Genomic DNA, 23,237 nt, shown 5'->3' with positions numbered 1-23,237 from the left:
GATGGGAAGGGAATATCACTGGTAGGATTCATTAGAACCCCTTGATGGGAAGGGAATATCACTGGTAGGATTCATTAGAACCCCTTGATGGGAAGGGAATATCACTGGTAGGATTCATTAGAACCCCTTGATGGGAAGGGAATATCACTGGTAGGATTCATTAGAACCCCTTGATGGGAAGGGAATATCACTGGTAGGATTCATTAGAACCCCTTGATGGGAAGGGAATATCACTGGTAGGATTCATTAGAACCACTAGATGGGAAGGGAATATCACTGGTAGGATTCATTAGAACCCCTTGATGGGAAGGGAATATCACTGGTAGGATTCATTAGAACCACTAGATGGGAAGGGAATATCACTGGTAGGATTCGCAGAAACCATGGTTGAAAGTGGGTTGTGTTAAAGGGGAAATCAACAGTTGCTACATCCATTTTTGGACTTATACATGAATGATATGTACCCATTGATTCTTGAAGAATATAACTTAAAAATGCCTCATGAGCTTAGTTCAACTGTCGTACCCCATCAGAACCCCAAATATAAGCTTGTTCTACTGCATTATTTGTAAACAAACTAAATCTTAACAAAAACTGTATAGCCTAAAAACATGGTTAAAACTATCATTTTGATATCATGGATGGTCAGTCCTTGCATCCATAGCTCTGTCTTTGAATTTGAGAGTGGTTACATTTCTCCAGCCCCGTCCCTCGGCTGTTTACCAAAACAAGGGCTTCGTTTTCGTTTCAACTGCTGATTGCCGCTTTAAGAGAGATGGAACTCACCATTTTCTTCTTCTGCTTGGAGCCATCCTTACACACAAACACCACAGCTGTTTTGAAGACTGAACGAAGAAGAAGGTGATGAGAGGGTTAGCAGAAAGACTTCTCACACTCATTTCTCAAAACCACTTCAGTGTTTGAGTAACACATTTCAAATACACGAGTAAGCTACCATAATATATTATTATGTTTAATTGGGTTATCAGGCTTGCAACTCAGTCCCAAATGGGCTGTGGTCAAAAGTTGTGCACTATATAGGGAATAGGGGACACAGCCTATGTCATTAGACAGATTGGTACACGTATCCTTATGTAGCAGACAGCCAGCCTAAGAGTGATCAAGAGAAGGTTCTAGAACTAGCACTAGTCCTGTTCTAGAACTAAAACCACATTAGCTGCATGGTTCTGAGAAGGCCATATCGGATGCACACTGGGTCTTGTCCTTAACGTACTGAATGCAGCCAGTTGGGGGTCTTTCTTCCATTTGCCCAGGGAGGAGGGAGGGTTGATCCAGGCTACGCTGGTGTGGAGCAGCATGTCACCCATCGACAGATCAGCAACCTAGAACACACAACACAACCATGTTACAACACACTAATGTTACAGCAATGTTACATTAGCAACACACCAATGTCACAGCAATGCCATCCCTCAACATACTCAGAGAACGTCCCAAACGACACCCTATTCCCTATATAGCGCACTTCTTTTGACCAGAGACATGGCCCTTATCAAAAGTAGTACAGTATGTAGGGAAAAGGGTGTAATTTGAGCCAAACAGCTGCTGACACCGCCTGATAACACAGACACACCTGGAGAACATAAGGAGGCTTCCTACAACACCGTACCTCTTTCATACAACACCGTACCTCTTTCATACAACACTGTACCTCTTTCCTACAACACTGTACCTCTTTCATACAACAACACCGTACCTCTTTCATACAACACCGTACCTCTTTCATACAACACCGTACCTCTTTCATACAACACCGTACCTCTTTCATACAACAACACCGTACCTCTTTCATACAACACCGTACCTCTTTCATACAACACCGTACCTCTTTCATACAACACTGTACCTCTTTCATACAACACCGTACCTCTTTCATACAACAACACCGTACCTCTTTCATACAACAACACCGTACCTCTTTCATACAACACCGTACCTCTTTCATACAACACCGTACCTCTTTCATACAACACCGTACCTCTTTCATACAACAACACTGTACCTCTTTCATACAACAACACTGTACCTCTTTCATACAACACTGTACCTCTTTCATACAACACCGTACCTCTTTCATACAACAACACTGTACCTCTTTCATACAACAACACTGTACCTCTTTCATACAACAACACCGTACCTCTTTCATACAACACCGTACCTCTTTCATACAACACCGTACCTCTTTCATACAACACCGTACCTCTTTCATACAACACCGTACCTCTTTCATACAACACCGTACCTCTTTCCTACAACACTGTACCTCTTTCCTACAACACTGTACCTCTTTCATACAACACTGTACCTCTTTCATACAACACCGTACCTCTTTCATACAACACTGTACCTCTTTCATACAACACTGTACCTCTTTCATACAACACTGTACCTCTTTCCTACAACACTGTACCTCTTTCCTACAACACTGTACCTCTTTCATACAACACTGTACCTCTTTCATACAACACCGTACCTCTTTCATACAACACTGTACCTCTTTCATACAACACTGTACCTCTTTCATACAACACTGTACCTCTTTCATACAACACTGTACCTCTTTCATACAACACATACCTCTTTCATACAACACCGTACCTCTTTCATACAACACCGTACCTCTTTCATACAACAACACTGTACCTCTTTCATACAACAACACCGTACCTCTTTCATACAACAACACCGTACCTCTTTCATACAACAACACCGTACCTCTTTCATACAACAACAACACTGTACGTCTTTCATACAACAACAACAACACTGTACGTCTTTCATACAACAACACCACCGTACGTCTTTCATACAACACCACCGTACGTCTTTCAAACAACAACACTGTACCTCTTTCAAACAACAACACTGTACCTCTTTCATACAACAACACCGTACGTCTTTCATACAACAACAACACTGTACGTCTTTCACACAACAACAACACTGTACGTCTTTCATACAACAACAACACTGTACGTCTTTCATACAACAACAACACTGTACGTCTTTCATACAACAACAACACTGTACGTCTTTCATACAACAACAACACTGTACCTCTTTCATACAACAACACTGTACCTCTTTCATACAACAACAACATCGTATGTCTTTCATACAACAACACCGTACCTCTTTCATACAACAACACCGTACCTCTTTTTTACAACAACACCATTGTACCTCTTTCTTACAACAACCCCATACATTTACATTTTAGCTCTTATCCAGAGCGACTTACAGTTAGTGAGTGCATACATTTTTTTCATACTGGCCCCCCCGTGGGAAACGAACCCACAACCCCTGGCGTTGCAATACGCCGTACCGCCTTCTTACATCACCGTACCTCTTTCTTGTCTCCACTCTGCTCTGCTATGAGCTGGTCAAACACCAACCCAAACTCCTCGTGGATCTTCTGCATCTCATTGATGTGACTGGCCACCTTGTTCATGGCCTTCATAGCAACTGAACAGGATGCAGAGAGAAGACAAGAGGAACACCATTAGTGTGATGTATTAGTGGAAATGACTCACTGTCACCATGACTACATGTATTCATCTTATGTTGTCTAGAAGTAGTGTGCAGTGCACCCATTTCTCCATCTATGAAATAATGATACATAAACACACACACACACACACACACTGCTGACCTTATGGTAATGCTCTCTCACATACCCTCCCTCCCTCCCCATTCAGGTGATAGTGTTCTTCACTGTCAGGGTCAAGTCAGTGAGTACTGCTCCAGACCTCCCACCTTACCATTCAGGTGATAGTGTTCTTCACTGTCAGGGTCAGTCAGTGAGTACAGCTCCAGACCTCCCACCTTACCATTCAGGTGATAGTGTTCTTCACTGTCAGGGTCAGTCAGTGAGTACAGCTCCAGACCTCCCACCTTACCATTCAGGTGATAGTGTTCTTCACTGTCAGGGTCAAGTCAGTGAGTACTGCTCCAGACCTCCCACCTTACCATTCAGGTGATAGTGTTCTTCACTGTCAGGGTCAAGTCAGTGAGTACTGCTCCAGACCTCCCACCTTACCATTCAGGTGATAGTGTTCTTCACTGTCAGGGTCAGTCAGTGAGTACAGCTCCAGACCTCCCACCTTACCATTCAGGTGATAGTGTTCTTCACTGTCAGGGTCAAGTCAGTGAGTACTGCTCCAGACCTCCCACCTTACCATTCAGGTGATAGTGTTCTTCACTGTCAGGGTCAAGTCAGTGAGTACAGCTCCAGACCTCCCACCTTACCATTCAGGTGATAGTGTTCTTCACTGTCAGGGTCAAGTCAGTGAGTACAGCTCCAGACCTCCCACCTTACCATTCAGGTGATAGTGTTCTTCACTGTCAGGGTCAGTCAGCGAGTACAGCTCCCTCAGTAGAAGTGGGTACTTCAGGACTCTCTGGATGGGCTTGATCAGGTAGGACTCCAGGGTTGAGGAGTGTTGCTGTTTAGGGTTCCTCTCTTCCAGAAACGCCTTGAAGTCTGCATCTGTCTTAGCTAGATGCAATGAGAGCGGAGGAGAGGGTTTTACACACATAACCTCCACATGTTTCAGAGGAGCTGGATAATTAAATAACATCCAACATAACGTCCCCCGACTGTTTGCTGCTACCATGCTCTTATGGCAGAGGGGTCAAACTCATTCCATGCAGGGCCTAGTGTCTGCAGGTTTTAGTTTTTTCCTTTCAGTTAAGACCTAGACAACCAGGTTAGGGGAGTTCTTTACTAATTAGTGACCTAGACAACCAGGTTAGGGGAGTTCTTTACTAATTAGTGACCTAGACAACCAGGTTAGGGGAGTTCTTTACTAATTAGTGACCTAGACAACCAGGTGAGGGGAGTTCTTTACTAATTAGTGACCTAGACAACCAGGTGAGGGGAGTTCTTTACTAATTAGTGACCTAGACAACCAGGTGAGGGGAGTTCTTTACTAATTAGTGACCTAGACAACCAGGTGAGCGAAAACCAGCCGACACTCGGTCCTCCGTGGAATGAGTTTGACACGAGTCTGATGTGATCTGTTAAAGTGTACGGTCATAAAATAACATCTCTTTTGGGGAGTTGAATATACAGCAGTGTTGTGTTCGAGACCGATTCAAGACCAAGACCTGAGGGGGGGCGAGACCGAGAGGGGGACAAGGGGTCCGAGACAGAGTCAAGACCGAGACCAGAAAAACACAAGTCCACATTTTCTGAGGTCATTCAACACTTGTCCTAAGAGACCTGCTATAGCTATGAAGAGGTCATTCAACACTGTCCTAAGATACCTGCTATGAAGAGGTCTTTCAACACTTGTCCTAAGAGACCTGCTATAGCTATGAAGAGGTCATTCAACACTGTCATAAGAGACATGCTATGAAGAGGTCTTTCAACACTGTCCTAAGAGACCTGCTATAGCTATGAAGAGGTCATTCAACACTGTCCTAAGAGACCTGCTATAGCTATGAAGAGGTCATTCAACACTGTCATAAGAGACCTGCTATGAAGAGGTCATTCAACACTGTCCTAAGAGACCTGCTATAGCTATGAAGAGGACATTCAACACTGTCCTAAGATACCTGCTATAGCTATGAAGAGGACATTCAACACTGTCCTAAGAGACCTTCTATGAAGATGTCATTCAACTCTGTCCTAAGATACCTTCTATGAAGAGGTCATTCAACACTGTCATAAGAGACCTGCTATGAAGAGGTCATTCAACACTGTCCTAAGAGACCTGCTATAGCTATGAAGAGGTCATTCAACACTGTCCTAAGAGACCTGCTATAGCTATGAAGAGGACATTCAACACTGTCCTAAGAGACCTGCTATGAAGAGGTCTTTCAACTCTGTCCTAAGAGACCTGCTAGCTATGAAGAGGTCATTCAACACTGTCATAAGAGACCTGCTATGAAGAGGTCATTCAACACTGTCCTAAGAGACCTGCTATAGCTATGAAGAGGTCATTCAACACTGTCCTAAGAGACCTGCTATAGCTATGAAGAGGTCATTTAACACTGTCCTAAGAGACCTGCTATGAAGAGGTCTTTCAACACTGTCCTAAGAGACCTGCTATAGCTATGAAGAGGTCATTCAACACTGTCATAAGAGACCTGCTATGAAGAGGTCATTCAACACTGTCCTAAGAGACCTGCTATAGCTATGAAGAGGTCATTCAACACTGTCCTAAGAGACCTGCTATAGCTATGAAGAGGTCATTCAACACTGTCCTAAGAGACCTGCTATGAAGAGGTCTTTCAACACTGTCCTAAGAGACCTGCAATAGATATGAAGAGGTCATTCAACACTGTCATAAGAGACCTGCTATGAAGAGGTCATTCAACACTGTCCTAAGAGACCTGCTATAGCTATGAAGAGGTCATTCAACACTGTCATAAGAGACCTGCTATGAAGGGGTCATTCACACTGTCCTAAGAGACCTGCTATAGATATGAATAGGACATTCAACACTGTCCTAAGAGACCTTATATGAAGAGGTCATTCAACTCTGTCCTAAGAGACCTTCTATGAAGAGGTCATTCAACACTGTCCTAAGAGACCTGCTATAGCTATGAAGAGGACATTCAACACTGTCCTAAGATACCTGCTATAGCTATGAAGAGGTCATTCAACTCTGTCCTAAGAGACCTTATATGAAGAGGTCATTCGGGGACCCCTTGAAAGCTCACTAAGGCCCCCAGGGGGTCCTAGGCCCGCTGTTTGAGAAACACTGTCCTAAGAGACTTGGTCCCAAATGGCACCCTATTCCCTATATAGTGCACTACTTTTGAACAGGGCTCATAGGGGATTGGACAAAAGTAGGGCACTATGTAGGGAATAGGGTGCCATTTGGGACGCAGTTCTTCTCTATAGTGCAGGGTGCAGGAAGTCGGGTCGGTGGAAACAGGGAGGAATGCTTCAGGTATATTATCCCTTTCTGAGCACCTTGGACACACACAACCACGCACACACACGCTAACTGTGTTTTATTAACCCTTTCTGAGCACCTTGGACACAGACACACACTAACTGTGTTTAACTCACCTTTTACGAGCACCTTTGGCACTTTGGTGTGGCTGGCGCAGAACGCACTGTAGATCTTAAAACGGTCTGCATAGTACAGGAAGGAACCTCCTAGAGAGAAGAGGATTTTCTGAGAAGGAGAGGAAAGAGTCGTGGTTACACAATGTGTTTTGGAAACGGCAGACAGTTAAAATGCCAGATGTACAGTACCAGTCAAATGTTTGGACACACCTACTCATTCAAGGGTTTTTCTTTATTTTTACTATTTTCTACGTTGTAGAATAATAGTGAAGACATCAAAACTAAGAAATAACACATATGGAATCATGTAGTAACGAAAAAAGTGTTAAACAAATCCAAATATATTTTATATTTGAGATTCTTCAAAGTAGCCACCCTTTGCCTTGATGAAAGCTTTGCACACTCTTGGCATTCTCTCAACCAGCTTCACTCGGAATGCTTTTACAACAGTCTTAAAGGAGTTCCCACATATGCTGAGCACTTGTTGGCTGCTTTTCCTTCACTCTGCCGTCTGACTCATCCTAAGCCATCTCAATTGGGTTGTGGTCGGGGGATTGTGGAGGCCAGGTCACCTGATGCAGCACTCCATCACTCTCCTTCTTGATAAAATAGCCCTTACACAGCCTGGAGGTGTGTTGGGTCATTGTCCTGTTGAAAAACAAATGATAGTCCCACTAAGCCCAAACCAGATGGGATGGCGTATCGCTGCAGAATGCTGTGGTAGCCATGCTGGTTAAGTGTGCCTTGAATTCTAAATAAATAACAGACAGTGTCACCAGCAAAGCAGCCCCACACCATAACACCACCTCCTCCATGCTTTACAGTGGGAACTACACATGCAGAGATCATCCGTTCACACACACCGCGTCTCACAAAGACACGGTGGTTGGAACCAAAAATCTCCAATTTGGACTCCAGACCAAAGGACAGATTTCCACCGGTCTAATGTCCATTGCTCATGTTTCTTGGCCCAAGCAGGTCTCTTCTTCTTATTGGTGTCCTTTAGTAGTGGTTTCTTTGCAGCAATTAGACCATGAAGGCCTGATTCACACAGTCCCCTCTGAACAGTTGATGTTGAGATGTGTCTGTGACTTGAACTCTGTGAAGCATTTATTTGGGCTGCAATTTCTGAGGCTGGTAACTCTAATGAACTTATCCTCTGCAGCAGAGGTATCTCTGGGTCTTCCATTCCTGTGGTGGTCCTCATGAGAGTCAGTTTCATCATAGCGCTTGATGGTTTTTGCAACTGCGACTTCAAATCAAATCAAATCAAATTTTATTGGTCACATGCGCCGAATACAACAGGTGCAGACATTACAGTGAAATGCTTACTTACAGCCCTTAACCAACAGTGCATTTATTTTAAACAAAAAAAGTAAAAATAAAACAACAACAAAAAAAGTGTTGAGAAAAAAAAGAGCAGAAGTAAAATAAAGTGACAGTAGGGAGGCTATATATACAGGGGGGTACCGTTGCAGAGTCAATGTGCGGGGGCACCGGCTAGTTGAGGTAGTTGAGGTAATATGTACATGTGGGTAGAGTTAAAGTGACTATGCATAAATACTTAACAGAGTAGCAGCAGCGTAAAAAGGATGGGGTGGGGGGGGCAGTGCAAATAGTCCGGGTAGCCATGATTAGCTGTTCAGGAGTCTTATGGCTTGGGGGTAGAAGCTGTTGAGAAGTCTTTTGGACCTAGACTTGGCACTCCGGTACCGCTTGCCGTGCGGTAGCAGAGAGAACAGTCTATGACTAGGGTGGCTGGAGTCTTTGACAATTTTGAGGGCCTTCCTCTGACACCGCCTGGTATAGAGGTCCTGGATGGCAGGAAGCTTTGCCCCAGTGATGTACTGGGCCGTACGCACTACCCTCTGTAGTGCCTTGCGGTCGGAGGCCAAGCAGTTGCCATACCAGGCGGTGATGCAACCAGTCAGGATGCTCTCGATGGTGCAGCTGTATAACTTTTTGAGGATCTGAGGACCCATGCCAAATATTTTTAGTCTCCTGAGGGGGAATAGGCTTTGTCGTGCCCTCTTCACGACTGTCTTGGTGTGTTTGGACCATGATAGTTCGTTGGTGATGTGGACACCAAGGAACTTGAAGCTCTCAACCTGTTCCACTACAGCCCCATCGATGAGAATGGGGGCGTGCTCAGTCCTCTTTTTTTTTCCTGTAGTCCACAATCATCTCCTTTGTCTTGGTCACGTTGAGGGAGAGGTTGTTGTCCTGGCACCACACGGCCAGGTCTCTGACCTCCTCCCTATAGGCTGTCTCATCATTGTCGGTGATCAGGCCTACCACTGTTGTGTCGTCGGCAAACTTAATGATGGTGTTGGAGTCGTGCCTGGCCATGCAGTCATGGGTGAACAGAGAGTACAGGAGGGGACTGAGCACGCACCCCTGAGGGGCCCCCGTGTTGAGGATCAGTGTGGCAGATGTGTTGTTACCTACCCTTACCACCTGGGGGCGGCCCGTCAGGAAGTCCAGGATCCAGTTGCAGAGGGAGGTGTTTAGTCCCAGGATCCTTAGCTTAGTGATGAGCTTAGAAGGCACTATGGTGTTGAATGCTGAGCTGTAGTCAATGAATAGCATTCTCACGTAGGTGTTCCTCTTGTCCAGGTGGGAAAGGGCAGTGTGGAGTGCAATAGAGATTGCATCATCTGTGGATCTGCATTCCAGGTGACTACCTCATGAAGCTGGTTGAGAGAATGCCAAGAGTGTGCAAAGCTGTCATCAAGGCAAAGGGTGGCTATTTGAAGAATCTCAAATATAAAATATATTTTGATTTGTTTAACACTTTTTTGGGTACTACATGATTCCATATGTGTTATTTCATAGTTTTGATGTCTTCACTATTATTCTACAATGTAGGAAATAGTAAAAATAAAGAAAAACCCTTGAATGAGTAGGTGTGTCCAAACTTTTGACTGGTACTGTAGGGTTGATACTTGTTCCAGGCATGCTGTTATTTGGATCTAAGCAGAGCCTTATTTCATTTAAGGCAGGCTGTTATTTTGTCGTTCGAGGCAGGGTATTATTTTGTCGTTCGAGGCTGGCTGTTATTTTGTCGTTCGAGGCTGGCTGTTATTTTGTCGTTCGAGGCTGGCTGTTATTTGGTTCCAGGCAGGGTGTTATTTTGTACCTTAAACTGGTCCACTCTCTCCAGCTTCTCCAGGTCCGGAACCAATCTGGTCCCGTCTTCTAGAGTCTTCAGGAATTCCACCTGGAACTCCACCATCTCAGGCAGGTTCCCAATCAGAATGTCCAGCTGCAGCCGAACCAAAGCAAGGAGGAAAATATATTACAAGTCAAGAGCCCTATTAGTGAGAGGGATGCATCCCAAACGGCATGCCATATTTCTGACCAGAGCGTTATGGCCCTCGGTTAAAAGTAGCGCACCAGATAGGAGATAGGGTACCGCTTGGGCCATAGCGGTGAGGGTGTTGAAGTGAGGAGATCCTATTAAAGCAATAGAACCCCTCTGTGTTCCATCAACATCACAGTCTCAGCATTACAGCTATTTCTTTCTGTTCTCTCTTTAAACATCCTCCTCTCTCTTCCTCCCTCCCTCCCTCCTCTCTCTTCCTCCCTCCCTCCCTCCTCTCTCTCTCCCTCTCTCTTCCTCCCTCCTCTCTCTTCCTCTCTCTCTCTCCCTCTCCCTTCCTCTCTTCCTCCCTCCCTCCCTCCCTCCTCTCTCTTCCTCTCTCTCTCTCCCTCTCCCTTCCTCCCTCCCTCCCTTCCTCTCTTCCTCTCTCTCTCTCTCTTCCTCCTACACACAGCACACTCTGTACACGGTTACGCAACAGCCATTTTGAGAAACATTTTAGTACCAGATACATTTAAGCTACAAGTATGCCTCCCTCTCCCTGGCTCCCTGTGTGTGTGTGTGTGTGTGTGTGTGTGTGTGTGTGTGTGTGTGTGTGTGTGTGTGTGTGTGTGTGTGTGTGTGTGTTTCATACCTCATCCTGAGTGAGGCAGGTCTCCTTCTGCAGTGGGGTTAAATACCTCCAAATGAGACAATTAAGATCCTGCGTAGACAAGAGTGAATCAGGCTTGATCAGGGTGCTGAAGACATAGACACACACACTAACCTCATGGATATGTACACACACACACACACACACACTAACCTCATGGATATGTACACACACACACACACACTAACCTCATGGATATGTACACACACACACACACACACACTAACCTCATGGATATGTACACACACACACACACACTAACCTCATGGATATGTACACACACACTAACCTCATGGATATGTACACACACACACACACACTAACCTCATGGATATGTACACACACACACACACACTAACCTCATGGATATGTACACACACACACACACACTAACCTCATGGATATGTACACACACACACACACACTAACCTCATGGATATGTACACACACACACACACACACTAACCTCATGGATATGTACACACACACACACACACTAACCTCATGGATATGTACACACACACACACACACACACACACACACACACTAACCTCATGGATATGTACACACACACACACACACACACACTAACCTCATGGATATGTACACACACACACACACACACACACACACTAACCTCATGGATATGTACACACACACACACACACACTAACCTCATGGATATGTACACACACACACACACACTAACCTCATGGATATGTACACACACACACACACACACACTAACCTCATGGATATGTACACACACACACACACACACACACTAACCTCATGGATATGTACACACACACACACACACACACTAACCTCATGGATATGTACACACACACACACACACACACACACTAACCTCATGGATATGTACACACACACACACACACTAACCTCATGGATATGTACACACACACACACACACACACACTAACCTCATGGATATGTACACACACACACACACACTAACCTCATGGATATGTACACACACACACACACACACACTAACCTCATGGATATGTACACACACACACACACACACACTAACCTCATGGATATGTACACACACACACACACACACACACACTAACCTCATGGATATGTACACACACACACACACACTAACCTCATGGATATGTCACACACACACACACACACACACACACACACTAACCTCATGGATATGTACACACACACACACACACACACTAACCTCATGGATATGTACACACACACACACACACACACACACACACACTAACCTCATGGATATGTACACACACACACACACACACACTAACCTCATGGATATGTACACACACACACACACACACACACACACACTAACCTCATGGATATGTACACACACACACACTGACAAGGAGAATAGAACCCACTCTGGCTTAACATCTGATCCCAACCAAGGTATTAAAGCCTGGCTTAACATCTGATCCCAGCCAAGGTATTAAAGCCTGGCTTAACATCTGATCCCAGCCCAGGTATTAAAGCCTGGCTTAACATCTGATCCCAGCCCAGGTATTAAAGCCTGGCTTAACATCTGATCCCAGCCCAGGTATTAAAGCCTGGCTTAACATCTGATCCCAGCCAAGGTATTAAAGCCTGGCTTAACATCTGATCCCAGCCCAGGTATTAAAGCCTGGCTTAACATCTGATCCCAGCCCAGGTATTAAAGCCTGGCTTAACATCTGATCCCAGCCCAGGTATTAAAGCCTGGCTTAACATCTGATCCCAACCCAGGTATTAAAGCCATACTATTACACCAACTGTCATGCAAAGAGTTGAATAAAAATAATACTGTTCCTAATCACGTGTAAAATATATAGATCCTTCATACCCTAGGTCTCACACTGACTGGGTTGGTTAAAGTGACATCTCTGTTTCTAGTTAGATCAGATTACATAGGTACTGAGGTTATATTATGGGTTCGCTTTGATATCTCAGAGCTTCTTTGTAACCCAGTTATAATACCGTAATATGTATTGCGTTGCTATATTCTATAACCCAGTTATACTATATAATATGTATTGCTGTGTTCTGTGACCCAGATATAACTCTTCCCAGTCACATTTGTCCTGTACAGAATTGGATTAGGCAGTGTGTCTGTCTGCCGAGGGCACAGCTGTGTGCATATAGCTCTCCTGGGGTATAAACACAGATCAATCTGTATATGTATGTGTATGTGATATATATATATATATATATATATATATATATATATATATATATATATATATATATATATATATATATATATATATATGTGTATACATATATATATATATATATGTGTATGTATGTGTATATAAAAAGAAGAAAAAAACATATGGGGGATTGGAAGTGATGCAGACAATTACATTGATGGAAGTTACAATCTATCTGCAATATTAAAGCTGATCTAACCCCTAAAAAATTTAAAACACCCCTCCCACAAACACACACACACCCCCCTCCCCTCCCCCCACACACACCCACAGCAGAGATGTAGTACTATGGTAGTACTGACTTTGACATAGGTGCGTTCCGTCTCCACCAGCTCACAGATTACTTTGCGTAGCTTGTCGGCGTCGGAGAGCTGTCGGGTGGCGGGTGGAGGAAAGGGCGACTCCAGGCTGGGGGACGAGGAACTTGTGGCACACTCAGACGGATTCATGTCATGGAGACTGCGGCAGAACGCTGCGACCTGCTCCGTACTCTACAGAGGGAGAGCGAGAGAGAGAGAGAGGGATGGAGAGGAGATAGGGAGAGAGAATGAGGTAGAGAGATGGAGAGGGGAGAGAGAGGAGAAAGTGAAAACAGATGAGTAAGACTCCTTGTACCTCAGTCCTGCAGGCAAGCGACGGATGTATAATCAGAAGAACAGAGGAATCTGTTTACATCAGCCTCTCTCTCTCTCTCTCTCTCTCGCTCCCCCCCCGGATCAGTCTCTCCGAGGCAGGCAGGCAGGAGGAAGGTACGTACGTACGGCTGTCAACTTCCTTCAGTTCCTCTAACACTGATCCATGAGGCCGTCTGGCAATTAGTGACTACGCGGAGAGGAGAGGCAGGATGGAGAGAGAGGACAGTAGAGGAGAGGAGAGGAGAGGCAGGATGGAGAAGAGGAGGGAGCGCTAAAAAAATCCTTTGCACTCATTTGTCTATTTTCGGCCTGTCATAACAGTCTCTCTCTCCTCTCTTTCAGTCTTTCTCTCTCTCTCCTTGTGTTTTCCTCCTACAGATGGTCTACAGATGGTCTACTGATGGTCTACAGATGGTCTACAGATGGTCTACTGATGGTCTACTGATGGTCTACTGATGGTCTACAGATGGTCTACAGATGGTCTACAGATGGTCTACTGATGGTCTACAGATGGTCTACAGATGGTCTACTGATGGTCTACAGATGGTCTACTGATGGTCTACAGATGGTCTACAGATGGTCAACAGATGGTCTACTGATGGTCTACAGATGGTCTACCGATGGTCTACAGATGGTCTACTGATGGTCTACAGATGGTCTACTGATGGTCTACAGATGGTCTACTGATGGTCTACTGATGGTCTACAGATGGTCTACTGATGGTCTACAGATGGTCTACTGATGGTCTACAGATGGTCTACTGATGGTCTACTGATGGTCTACCGATGGTCTACCGATGGTCTACAGATGGCTGATGTATTGATCTCTTTTCAGATAATCAAAACCAAAACAATACATACTGCATGTTGCCTAGGAGACCAGCAGGGTTGATCTGCATTGTTGGGCTATCATAATATTAGGGCAGAAATAGACGGTTTGGTTGTTTAGCAACAAAACCATTGCATGCGCAACTATGGGGCAAAACAGACAGGGTTGGCTTAGATTGTTGATAACTATTCTTAAATCAATATAAAAACAAGCTTATATTTGGGGTTCTGATGGGGTACGACAGTTGAACTAAGCTAATGAGGCATTTATAAGTTATATTCTTCAATAATCAATGGGTACATATAATTAATTTTGTCCAAAAAAGAATGTCCTGCCCAATCATCCTATTTCCCATTTAAAATACACTACATGACCAAAAGTAGGTGGCCACCTACTCATCAAACATCTAATTCCAAAATCATGGGCATTAATATGGAGTTGGTCCCCCCTTTGCTGCTATAACAGCCTCCACTCTTCTGGGAAGGCTTTCCACTAGATATTGGAACATTGCTGTGGAGACTTGCTTCCATTCAGCCACAAGAGCATTTGTGAGTTCAGGCACTGATGTTGGGCGATTAGGCCTGGCTCGCAGTCGGCGTTCCAATTCATCCCAAAGGTGTTCAATGGGGTTGAGGTCAGGACTCTGTGCAGGCCAGTCAAGTTCTTCCACACCGATCTCCACGACCATTTCTGTATGGACCTCGCTTTGTGCATGGGGGCATTATCATGCTGAAAGAGGAAAGGGCCTTCCCCAAACTGTTGCCACAAAGTCTCTCTCTCCCTCTCTCTCTCTCTCTCCCTCCCTCCCTCCCTCCCTCCCTCCCTCCCTCCCTCCCTCTTCTGTCTGTTTCTACCCCCTGATCAGTCTCTCCGAGGCAGGCAGGCAGGAGGAAGGTACGTACGTACGGCTGTCAATTTCCTTCAGTTCCTCTAACACTGATCCATGAGGCCGTCTGGCAATTAGTGACTACGCGGAGAGGAGAGGCAGGATGGAGAGAGAGGACAGTAGAGGAGAGGAGAGGAGAGGCAGGATGGAGAGAGAGGACAATAGAGGAGAGGAGAGGCAGGATGGAGAAGAGGAGGGAGCACAAAAAATAATTATTTGCACTAATTCGTTTCCTAAGGGGCCTAGCCCGAATCATGAAAAAAAACTGCCCCAGACCATTATTCCTCCTCCTGGTATCCACCAAACCCAGATTTGTCTGTCGGACTGCCAGATGGTGAAGCGTGGTTCATCACTCCAGAGAACGCGTTTCCACACTGCTCCAGAGTCCAATGGGGGCAAGCTTTACACCACTCCAGCCGACGCTTGGCATTGCGCATGGTGATCTTAGGCTTGTGTGCGGCTGATCGGCCATGGAAACCCATTTCATGAAGCTCCCGACTAACAGTTATTGTGCTGACGTTGCTTCCAGAGGCAGTTTGGAACTGGGTAGTGAGTGTTGCAACCCGAAGACAGAAGATTATTATGCGCTTCAGCACTCCGCAGTCACGTTCTGTGAGCTTGTGTTGGCCTACCACTTCGCAGCTGAGCCGTTGTTGCTCCTAGATGTTTTCACTTCACAATAACAGCACTAACAGTTGACTGGGGCAGCTCTAGCAGGGCAGAAATTTGATGAACTGACTTGTTGGAAAGGTGGCATCCTATGACGGTGCCACATTTAAAGTCACTGAGCTCTTCAGCAACGGGGTGTGGCTGAACTAGCCAAATCCACTAATTTGATTGAGGTGTCCACATACTTTTGTATATATAGTGTATTTCGACTCCTATGTTTATTGAAAACAATAAATACATTTGCACAATGAGCACTTGTTGTCTCTCAAATACATTGTTACAGTTGTTGGTTAGCTAGCTAGCCAATTTTAGCCATATTAGCATAGACGTGACATCAGTCAAACACCTCAAAACGAAGACATGGTATGAAGAACCAGTTCAAACAAGTTGAAATGAGCCAACTAAGATTCTCCACATGGCAGCTTCTTATCATTGTTGCTAGCTATCTGGCCATCCAGAATCACAACACACAGCCTTCTGCCCCATTGAACCGCATGCATGCATCGTTTTGGTGATGTTGTCAGCTAACCGCTCTATAGTCTGGTGTGTAAGAGAGAAAAAGCACTGTGCTGTTGCAGGAACAGACTTTGACTTAAATAATTAGACATGTGGTGTGATTAATTTGGCATGAAATTAAATGTCAAGACAACACACCCGAGGAAGCACCAATCTAATTGAATCCATAAGGCAATCAATCTAAGAAGGATTAGAGATTGAAAGTGTCTTTCTGTCAGCAAAACTATTTCTGCTAAACTGTTAGGGGAGATATGATCCGTTATACTTGTAATTCTTAACCACATCTCATAGCTAACACAAAGGACCCGGTGTTGTGTGTCCATGACACAGTGTGCTGAAAGACTTCTTAACCGCATCTCATAGCTAACACAAAGGACCCAGTGTTGTGTGTCCATGACACAGTGTGCTGAAAGACTTCTTAACAACATCTCATAGCTAACACAAAGGACCCAGTGTTATGTGTCCATGACACAGTGTGCTGAAAGACTTCTTAACCACATCTCATAGCTAACACAAAGGACCCAGTGTTATGTGTCCATGACACAGTGTGCTGAAAGACTTCTTAACCACATCTCATAGCTAACACAAAGGACCCAGTGTTATGTGTCCATGACACAGTGTGCTGAAAGACTTCTTAACCACCTCATAGCTAACACAAATGACCCAGTGTTATGTGTCCATGACACAGTGTGCTGAAAGACTTCTTAACAACATCTCATAGCTAACACAAAGGACCCAGTGTTATGTGTCCATGACACAGTGTGCTGAAAGACTTCTTAACCACATCTCATAGCTAACACAAAGGACCCGGTGTTATGTGTCCATGACACAGCGTGCTGAAAGACCAGACCCACTGATAATAGAAGAGCTGTTGTACACTATGGCTGTTTCGCAAATGGCACCCTATTCTCTATTGCAGGGTTCTTCAATTCCGGTCCTGGAGGGCCGAAACACCTCTGTTTTTCATCCTCTCCTTCTAATCAGGGGCTAATTCAGACCTGGGACACCAGGAGAGTGCAATTAACTACCAGGTAGAAATAAAAAACAGAAATGTTTCGGCCCTCCAGGACCGGAATTGAAGAACCCTGCTCTATTGAGTGCCCTGGTCAAAAGTAGTGCACTATGTATGGAATAGGGTGCCATTTGGGCCGTAGACAGGAGCGCTATTTACCAGAGAACATATAAAGAACAGCTGAAGAGGAGATGGATAGTAACTTCTGACCTCTCTAATGCTGAAAAGGAGATGGATAATACCCAGTGGCAACTCTCACCTCTCTAACCTGTCTGTGTTATGGAAAGAGGAGCATTATGTCTTCCTGCAGCAGTGACATATTGTACAACAACACACTGAGAAGAGCTTGAAGAGCTACTTGAAAGATCCAAAAGACCAACTCTGCCCATCCTACACACACAGACGGAAATAGAACACAGGTCTTCTATCAGTGGTTCCTTTCCTCCACCTACTGCCTGTAGCAGTGCTGTCTGTCTGCCTCTAGAAGTGCTGTCTGCCTGTCTGCCTCTAGCAGTGCTGTCTGCCTGCCTCTAGCAGTGCTGTCTGTCTGTCTGCCTCTAGCAGTGCTGTCTGCCTGCCTCTAGCAGTGCTGTCTGCCTGCCTGTAGCAGTGCTGTCTGTCTGCCTCTAGCAGTGCTGTCTGTCTGCCTCTAGAAGTGCTGTCTGCCTGTCTGCCTCTAGCAGTGCTGTCTGTCTGCCTGCCTCTAGCAGTGCTGTCTGTCTGCCTCTAGCAGTGCTGTCTGTCTGCCTCTAGCAGTGCTGTCTGTCTGCCTCTAGAAGTGCTGTATGTCTGCCTCTAGCAGTGCTGTCTGTCTGCCTCTAGCAGTGCTGTCTGTCTGCCTCTAGCAGTGCTGTCTGTCTGCCTGCCTCTAGCAGTGCTGTCTGTCTGCCTCTAGCAGTGCTGTCTGTCTGCCTCTAGCAGTGCTGTCTGTCTGCCTCTAGCAGTGCTGTCTGTCTGCCTCTAGCAGTGCTGTCTGTCTGCCTCTAGAAGTGCTGTCTGTCTGCCTCTAGAAGTGCTGTCTGTCTGTCTGCCTCTAGCAGTGCTGTCTGTCTGTCTGCCTCTAGCAGTGCTGTCTGTCTGTCTGCCTCTAGCAGTGCTGTCTGCCTGTCTGCCTCTAGCAGTGTTGTCTGCCTGTCTGCCTCTAGCAGTGTTGTCTGCCTGTCTGCCTGTAGCAGTGCTGTCTGTCTGTCTGCCTGTAGCAGTGCTGTCTGTCTGTCTGTCTGCCTGTAGCAGTGCTGTCTGTCTGTCTGTCTGTCTGCCTCTAGCAGTGCTGTCTGTCTGTCTGCCTCTAGCAGTGCTGTCTGTCTGTCTGCCTCTAACAATGCTGTCTGTCTGTCTGCCTCTAGCAGTGCTGTCTGTCTGTCTGCCTCTAGCAGTGCTGTCTGTCTGTCTGTCTCTAGCAGTGCTGTCTGTCTGCCTGCCTCTAGCAGTGCTGTCTGTCTGCCTGCCTCTAGCAGTGCTGTCTGTCTGCCTGCCTCTAGCAGTGCTGTCTGTCTGCCTGCCTCTAGCAGTGCTGTCTGCCTGCCTCTAGCAGTGCTGTCTGTCTGCCTCTAGCAGTGCTGTCTGTCTGCCTCTAGCAGTGCTGTCTGTCTGCCTCTAGCAGTGCTGTCTGTCTGCCTCTAGCAGTGCTGTCTGTCTGCCTCTAGCAGTGCTGTCTCTCTGCCTCTAGCAGTGCTGTCTGTCTGCCTCTAGCAGTGCTGTCTGTTTGTGTTCAGATGTGGATGAAATGTTTCATTTGGAGAAGCAAAAACACAAACCTGAGTAGGCGAGGTGCTGACTGGCGGAGTAAGACATTTAGAAAAGAAAAGAACAGAAGAGCTGTACACACTGTGGCTCTGATAACAGATACCAACGTTTCCATAGCTATGCTGCCTTCATCAGGGTTTCATCCCTGACATTACTAATTTACCAGTGAAGAAGAGAGACAGGGAAAGGGCCCTCTGATGTAAACAAACCTAATAAATAGCCTTTTCCGAGGCAGAACGGCCCAGAGGGCAGGAGCCTATCCCCTGTTTCTGTAGTGTGAGGCAGCTTGATGTACAAGTACACCCCCTGGACAGGACACTAGTCTATTGCAAGGCCTAATTTACCAGTGAAGAAGAGAGAGACAGGGAAAGAACCCTCTGATGTAAATAAACAGTGAAGAAGAGGGAGAGAGAGAGAGAAATGTTTACTGTTAATATCTATAGTTTATTTCACTTTTGTTTACTATCTACTTCACTTGCTTTGGCAATGTTAACATATGTTTCCCATGCCACTAAAGCCCTTACATTTTATTGAAATTGAAATTGAATTGAGAGAGAGAGAGAGAGAGAGAGAGAGAGAGAGAGAGAGAGAGAGAGAGAGAGAGAAATAAACAGTGAAGGAGAGAGAGAGAAGGAAAGAGCCCTCTGATGCAAATAAATATAATGATGCCATGCTAATCTGATCTACTCCTCTTCTGCTGAGTATTGAGATCAAGTGATCCAGGTCACAATCTAACATTTTATAGATTACTGACGGTCCCTTTAAATCAACAACGACTGTCTAATGAACTGCATAGCCACAATGGTTTCTACAGCAATGTCTGCCACATTCAAATATTCTTAGTGCCTCTAAACAAGTCACATTACCATCTTTAACTATCACCCTAGAAAATAAGGGATTTACATACCTGGGCATTCAAATTCGACCCAGTTTACATTTTATGATTAAGGAGAATTTCAACGCAACATTGGGGAATATATGCAAGTACTGTATATGGTCCTCACTGCATCTTAGGCTACCCTTTACGGGAGAGTTTGGTTATTAAAATGAATGTCCTCCCATGTATTAATTTCCTTTATTCAATGCTTCCTCTTCCAACTTAATTGTTTAAGGACATAGATACCTCAGTGAGGAACTTCTAGCTAAGTTAGTTGGCCTTTTCCGAGCCATAACGGCCCACAACATAATACAACACAGTAGAAGCAGCCACTGAGCTGGGAAGTCAGATTCAAGAATTTCCCACCAGGACTGAAATGTGGATTTCAAAACAATGTTTCCTTGAATGTCCTATGTCCCAGGAGGAGGACAGATAAGGACTGAGGACAGAGTGTTTCTCTCCTATCTTAACCAGAGAGATAAGAATGAGAGGCTGATATTTCTGTGACCTCCACCACTACTAGCCAAGATCACCACTACTAGTCAAGACCTCCACTAGTCAAGACCTCCACCACTACTAGTCAAGACCTCCACCTCCACTAGTCAAGACCTCCACCACTACTAGTCAAGACCTCCACCACTACTAGTCAAGACCTCCACCACTACTAGTCAAGACCTCCACCACTACTAGCTTGATCCCAGATCTGTTTGTACGATAGAAATAGAATGAATAGAAAAGGACTCTTTGATGGTCCCCTCTTTGCTGCTATAACAGCCTCCATTCTTCTGGGAAGGCTTCCCACTAGATGGGGTTGAGGTCAGGGCTCTGTGCAGGCCAGTCAAGTTCTTCCACATCAATCTCGACAAACCATTTCTGTATGGACCTCGCTTTGTGCATGGGGGCATTGTCATGCTGAAACAGGAAAAGTCCTTCCCCAAACTGTTGCCACAAAGTTGGAAGCACAGAATCGTCTTGAATGTCATTGTATGCTGTTGCATTAAGATTTCACTTCACTGGAACTAAGGGGCCTAGCCTGAACCATGAAAAACAGCCCCAGATCATTATTCCTCCACCACCAAACTTTACAGTTGGCACTATGCATTCGGGCAGGTAGCGTTCTCCTGGCATCCGCAAAACTCAGATTCGTCAGTCAGACTCATCACTCCAGAGAACGTGTTTCCACTGCTCCAGAGTCCAATGGCGGCGAGCTTTACACCACTCCAGCCGACGCTTGGCATTGCACATGGTGATGAAGCTCCCGACGAACAGTTCTTGTGCTGACATTGCTTCCAGAGGCAGTTTGGAACTTGGTAGTGAGTATTGCAACCGGTGACAGACACATTTATTTACGCGCTTCAGCACTCTGCGGTCCCGTTCTGTGAGCTTGTATTGGCCTACCACTTCGCAGCTGAGCCGTTGTTGCTCCTAGACGTTTCCACTTAACAATAACAGCACTTACAGCTGACCGAGGCAGCTCTAGCAGGGCAGAAATTTGACAAACTGACTTGTTGGAAAGGTGGCATCCTATGACGGTGCCACGTTGAAAGTCACTGAGCTCTTCACTGAGCTCTACTGCCAATGTTTGCCTATTGAGATTGCATGGCTGTGTGCTCGATTTTTATACACCTGTCAGCAACGGGTGTGGCTGAAATAGCCAAATCCACTCATTTGAAAGGGTGTCCACATACTTTTATATATATAGTGTACGTTCCATTGCATGAGCCACATCAGTTAACATCATTTGAATGAACATTCTACATTACCATGGAAATTATTGCATCACAATATCAGGCAGCCATTGCAAGTGTACCCATGAGTTAACCAGTCAAATTACCAGGGTTAGAGGTTCCAAGCACATTCTATTCATTATATTTCTATGGTTTGTACAGAGCCATGTATTTAGAAATATATGGCTCTGGTTTGTACAGTTTTGACAATTCCTTATGACAATGAATGATAAGGAGTTGGCAGGACAGCACAAACCGATCCAGGATCAGGCTGGAAGCAGAGCTCTTTGACCTCCCCTACACCATAGGCTAGCACAGAACCAATGGAAGAGCACCAAGGCTGGTGTCAGCTCACAATCACTGGACGACACCGTCAGTCAAAAGCTTTGCAGAAACTTAACCTACAGTCTTGTACAGAAGTGTATAACAGAAACGCTTATAGAAGGACTGTGGTGACAGATTGGAGAGCTTTGCTAGTTGACAGCGCTGAGGGACTGTGGTGACAGATTGGAGAGCTTTGCTAGCTGACAGCGCTGAGGGACTGTGGTGACAGATTGGAGAGCTTTGCTAGCTGACAGCGCTGAGGGACTGTGGTGACAGATTGGAGATCTTTGCTAGTTGACAGCGCTGAGGGACTGTGGTGACAGATTGGAGAGCTTTGCTAGCTGACAGCGCTGAGGGACTGTGGTGACAGATTGGAGAGCTTTGCTAGCTGACAGCGCTGAGGGACTGTGGTGACAGATTGGAGAGCTTTGCTAGCTGACAGCGCTGAATCACAGCTTCCTGTACCCTAGCAGCCAAGAGAAGGCATGCGTCCCAAACGACTCCCTATTCCCTTTTTTAGTGCACTACTTTAGACCAGGGCCCATAGTGCACTATATATAGGGGATAGGGTGCCATTTGGGATGCAGGGAAGGTGTGAATCACAGTGATTAAAAACATCAGGAAACACACACCCTCACAACACCAGGTAGCCTTCAGTTATTCTAAGTTAGCAAGCGACAACAGTCTCACACAGCGTGGAATACAGCATCTGACCGACAAGAAAATGACAGTTGACGGTTTGAACCAACAAACCGACAGA

The 23,237-nt window shown here is 45.5% G+C and overlaps 1 protein-coding gene across 5 annotated transcripts in view; it reads right to left on the bottom strand.

Annotated features, from left to right (window-relative positions):
* The window catches only part of LOC121566851 (rho guanine nucleotide exchange factor TIAM1), a 195,513-nt gene that overhangs the window by 6,111 nt on the left and 166,165 nt on the right, over positions 1-23,237 (bottom strand). For all 5 annotated transcript variants that reach the window (XM_045214379.1, XM_045214386.1, XM_045214385.1 and 2 more), the window contains 8 exons: positions 13,560-13,748; positions 11,005-11,073; positions 10,188-10,313; positions 7,049-7,157; positions 4,343-4,522; positions 3,371-3,489; positions 1,235-1,343; positions 787-845 (listed from right to left, as the gene is read on the bottom strand). In XM_045214379.1, the coding sequence (XP_045070314.1) occupies positions 787-845; positions 1,235-1,343; positions 3,371-3,489; positions 4,343-4,522; positions 7,049-7,157; positions 10,188-10,313; positions 11,005-11,073; positions 13,560-13,748 (960 nt within the window). The remainder of the gene's footprint in view (positions 1-786; positions 846-1,234; positions 1,344-3,370; positions 3,490-4,342; positions 4,523-7,048; positions 7,158-10,187; positions 10,314-11,004; positions 11,074-13,559; positions 13,749-23,237) is intronic.

The sequence above is a fragment of the Coregonus clupeaformis genome, chromosome 5 (genome assembly GCF_020615455.1).
Source record: "Coregonus clupeaformis isolate EN_2021a chromosome 5, ASM2061545v1, whole genome shotgun sequence".
NCBI lineage: Eukaryota > Metazoa > Chordata > Actinopteri > Salmoniformes > Salmonidae > Coregonus > Coregonus clupeaformis.
This window is presented reverse-complemented; position numbering and strand designations above follow the sequence as displayed.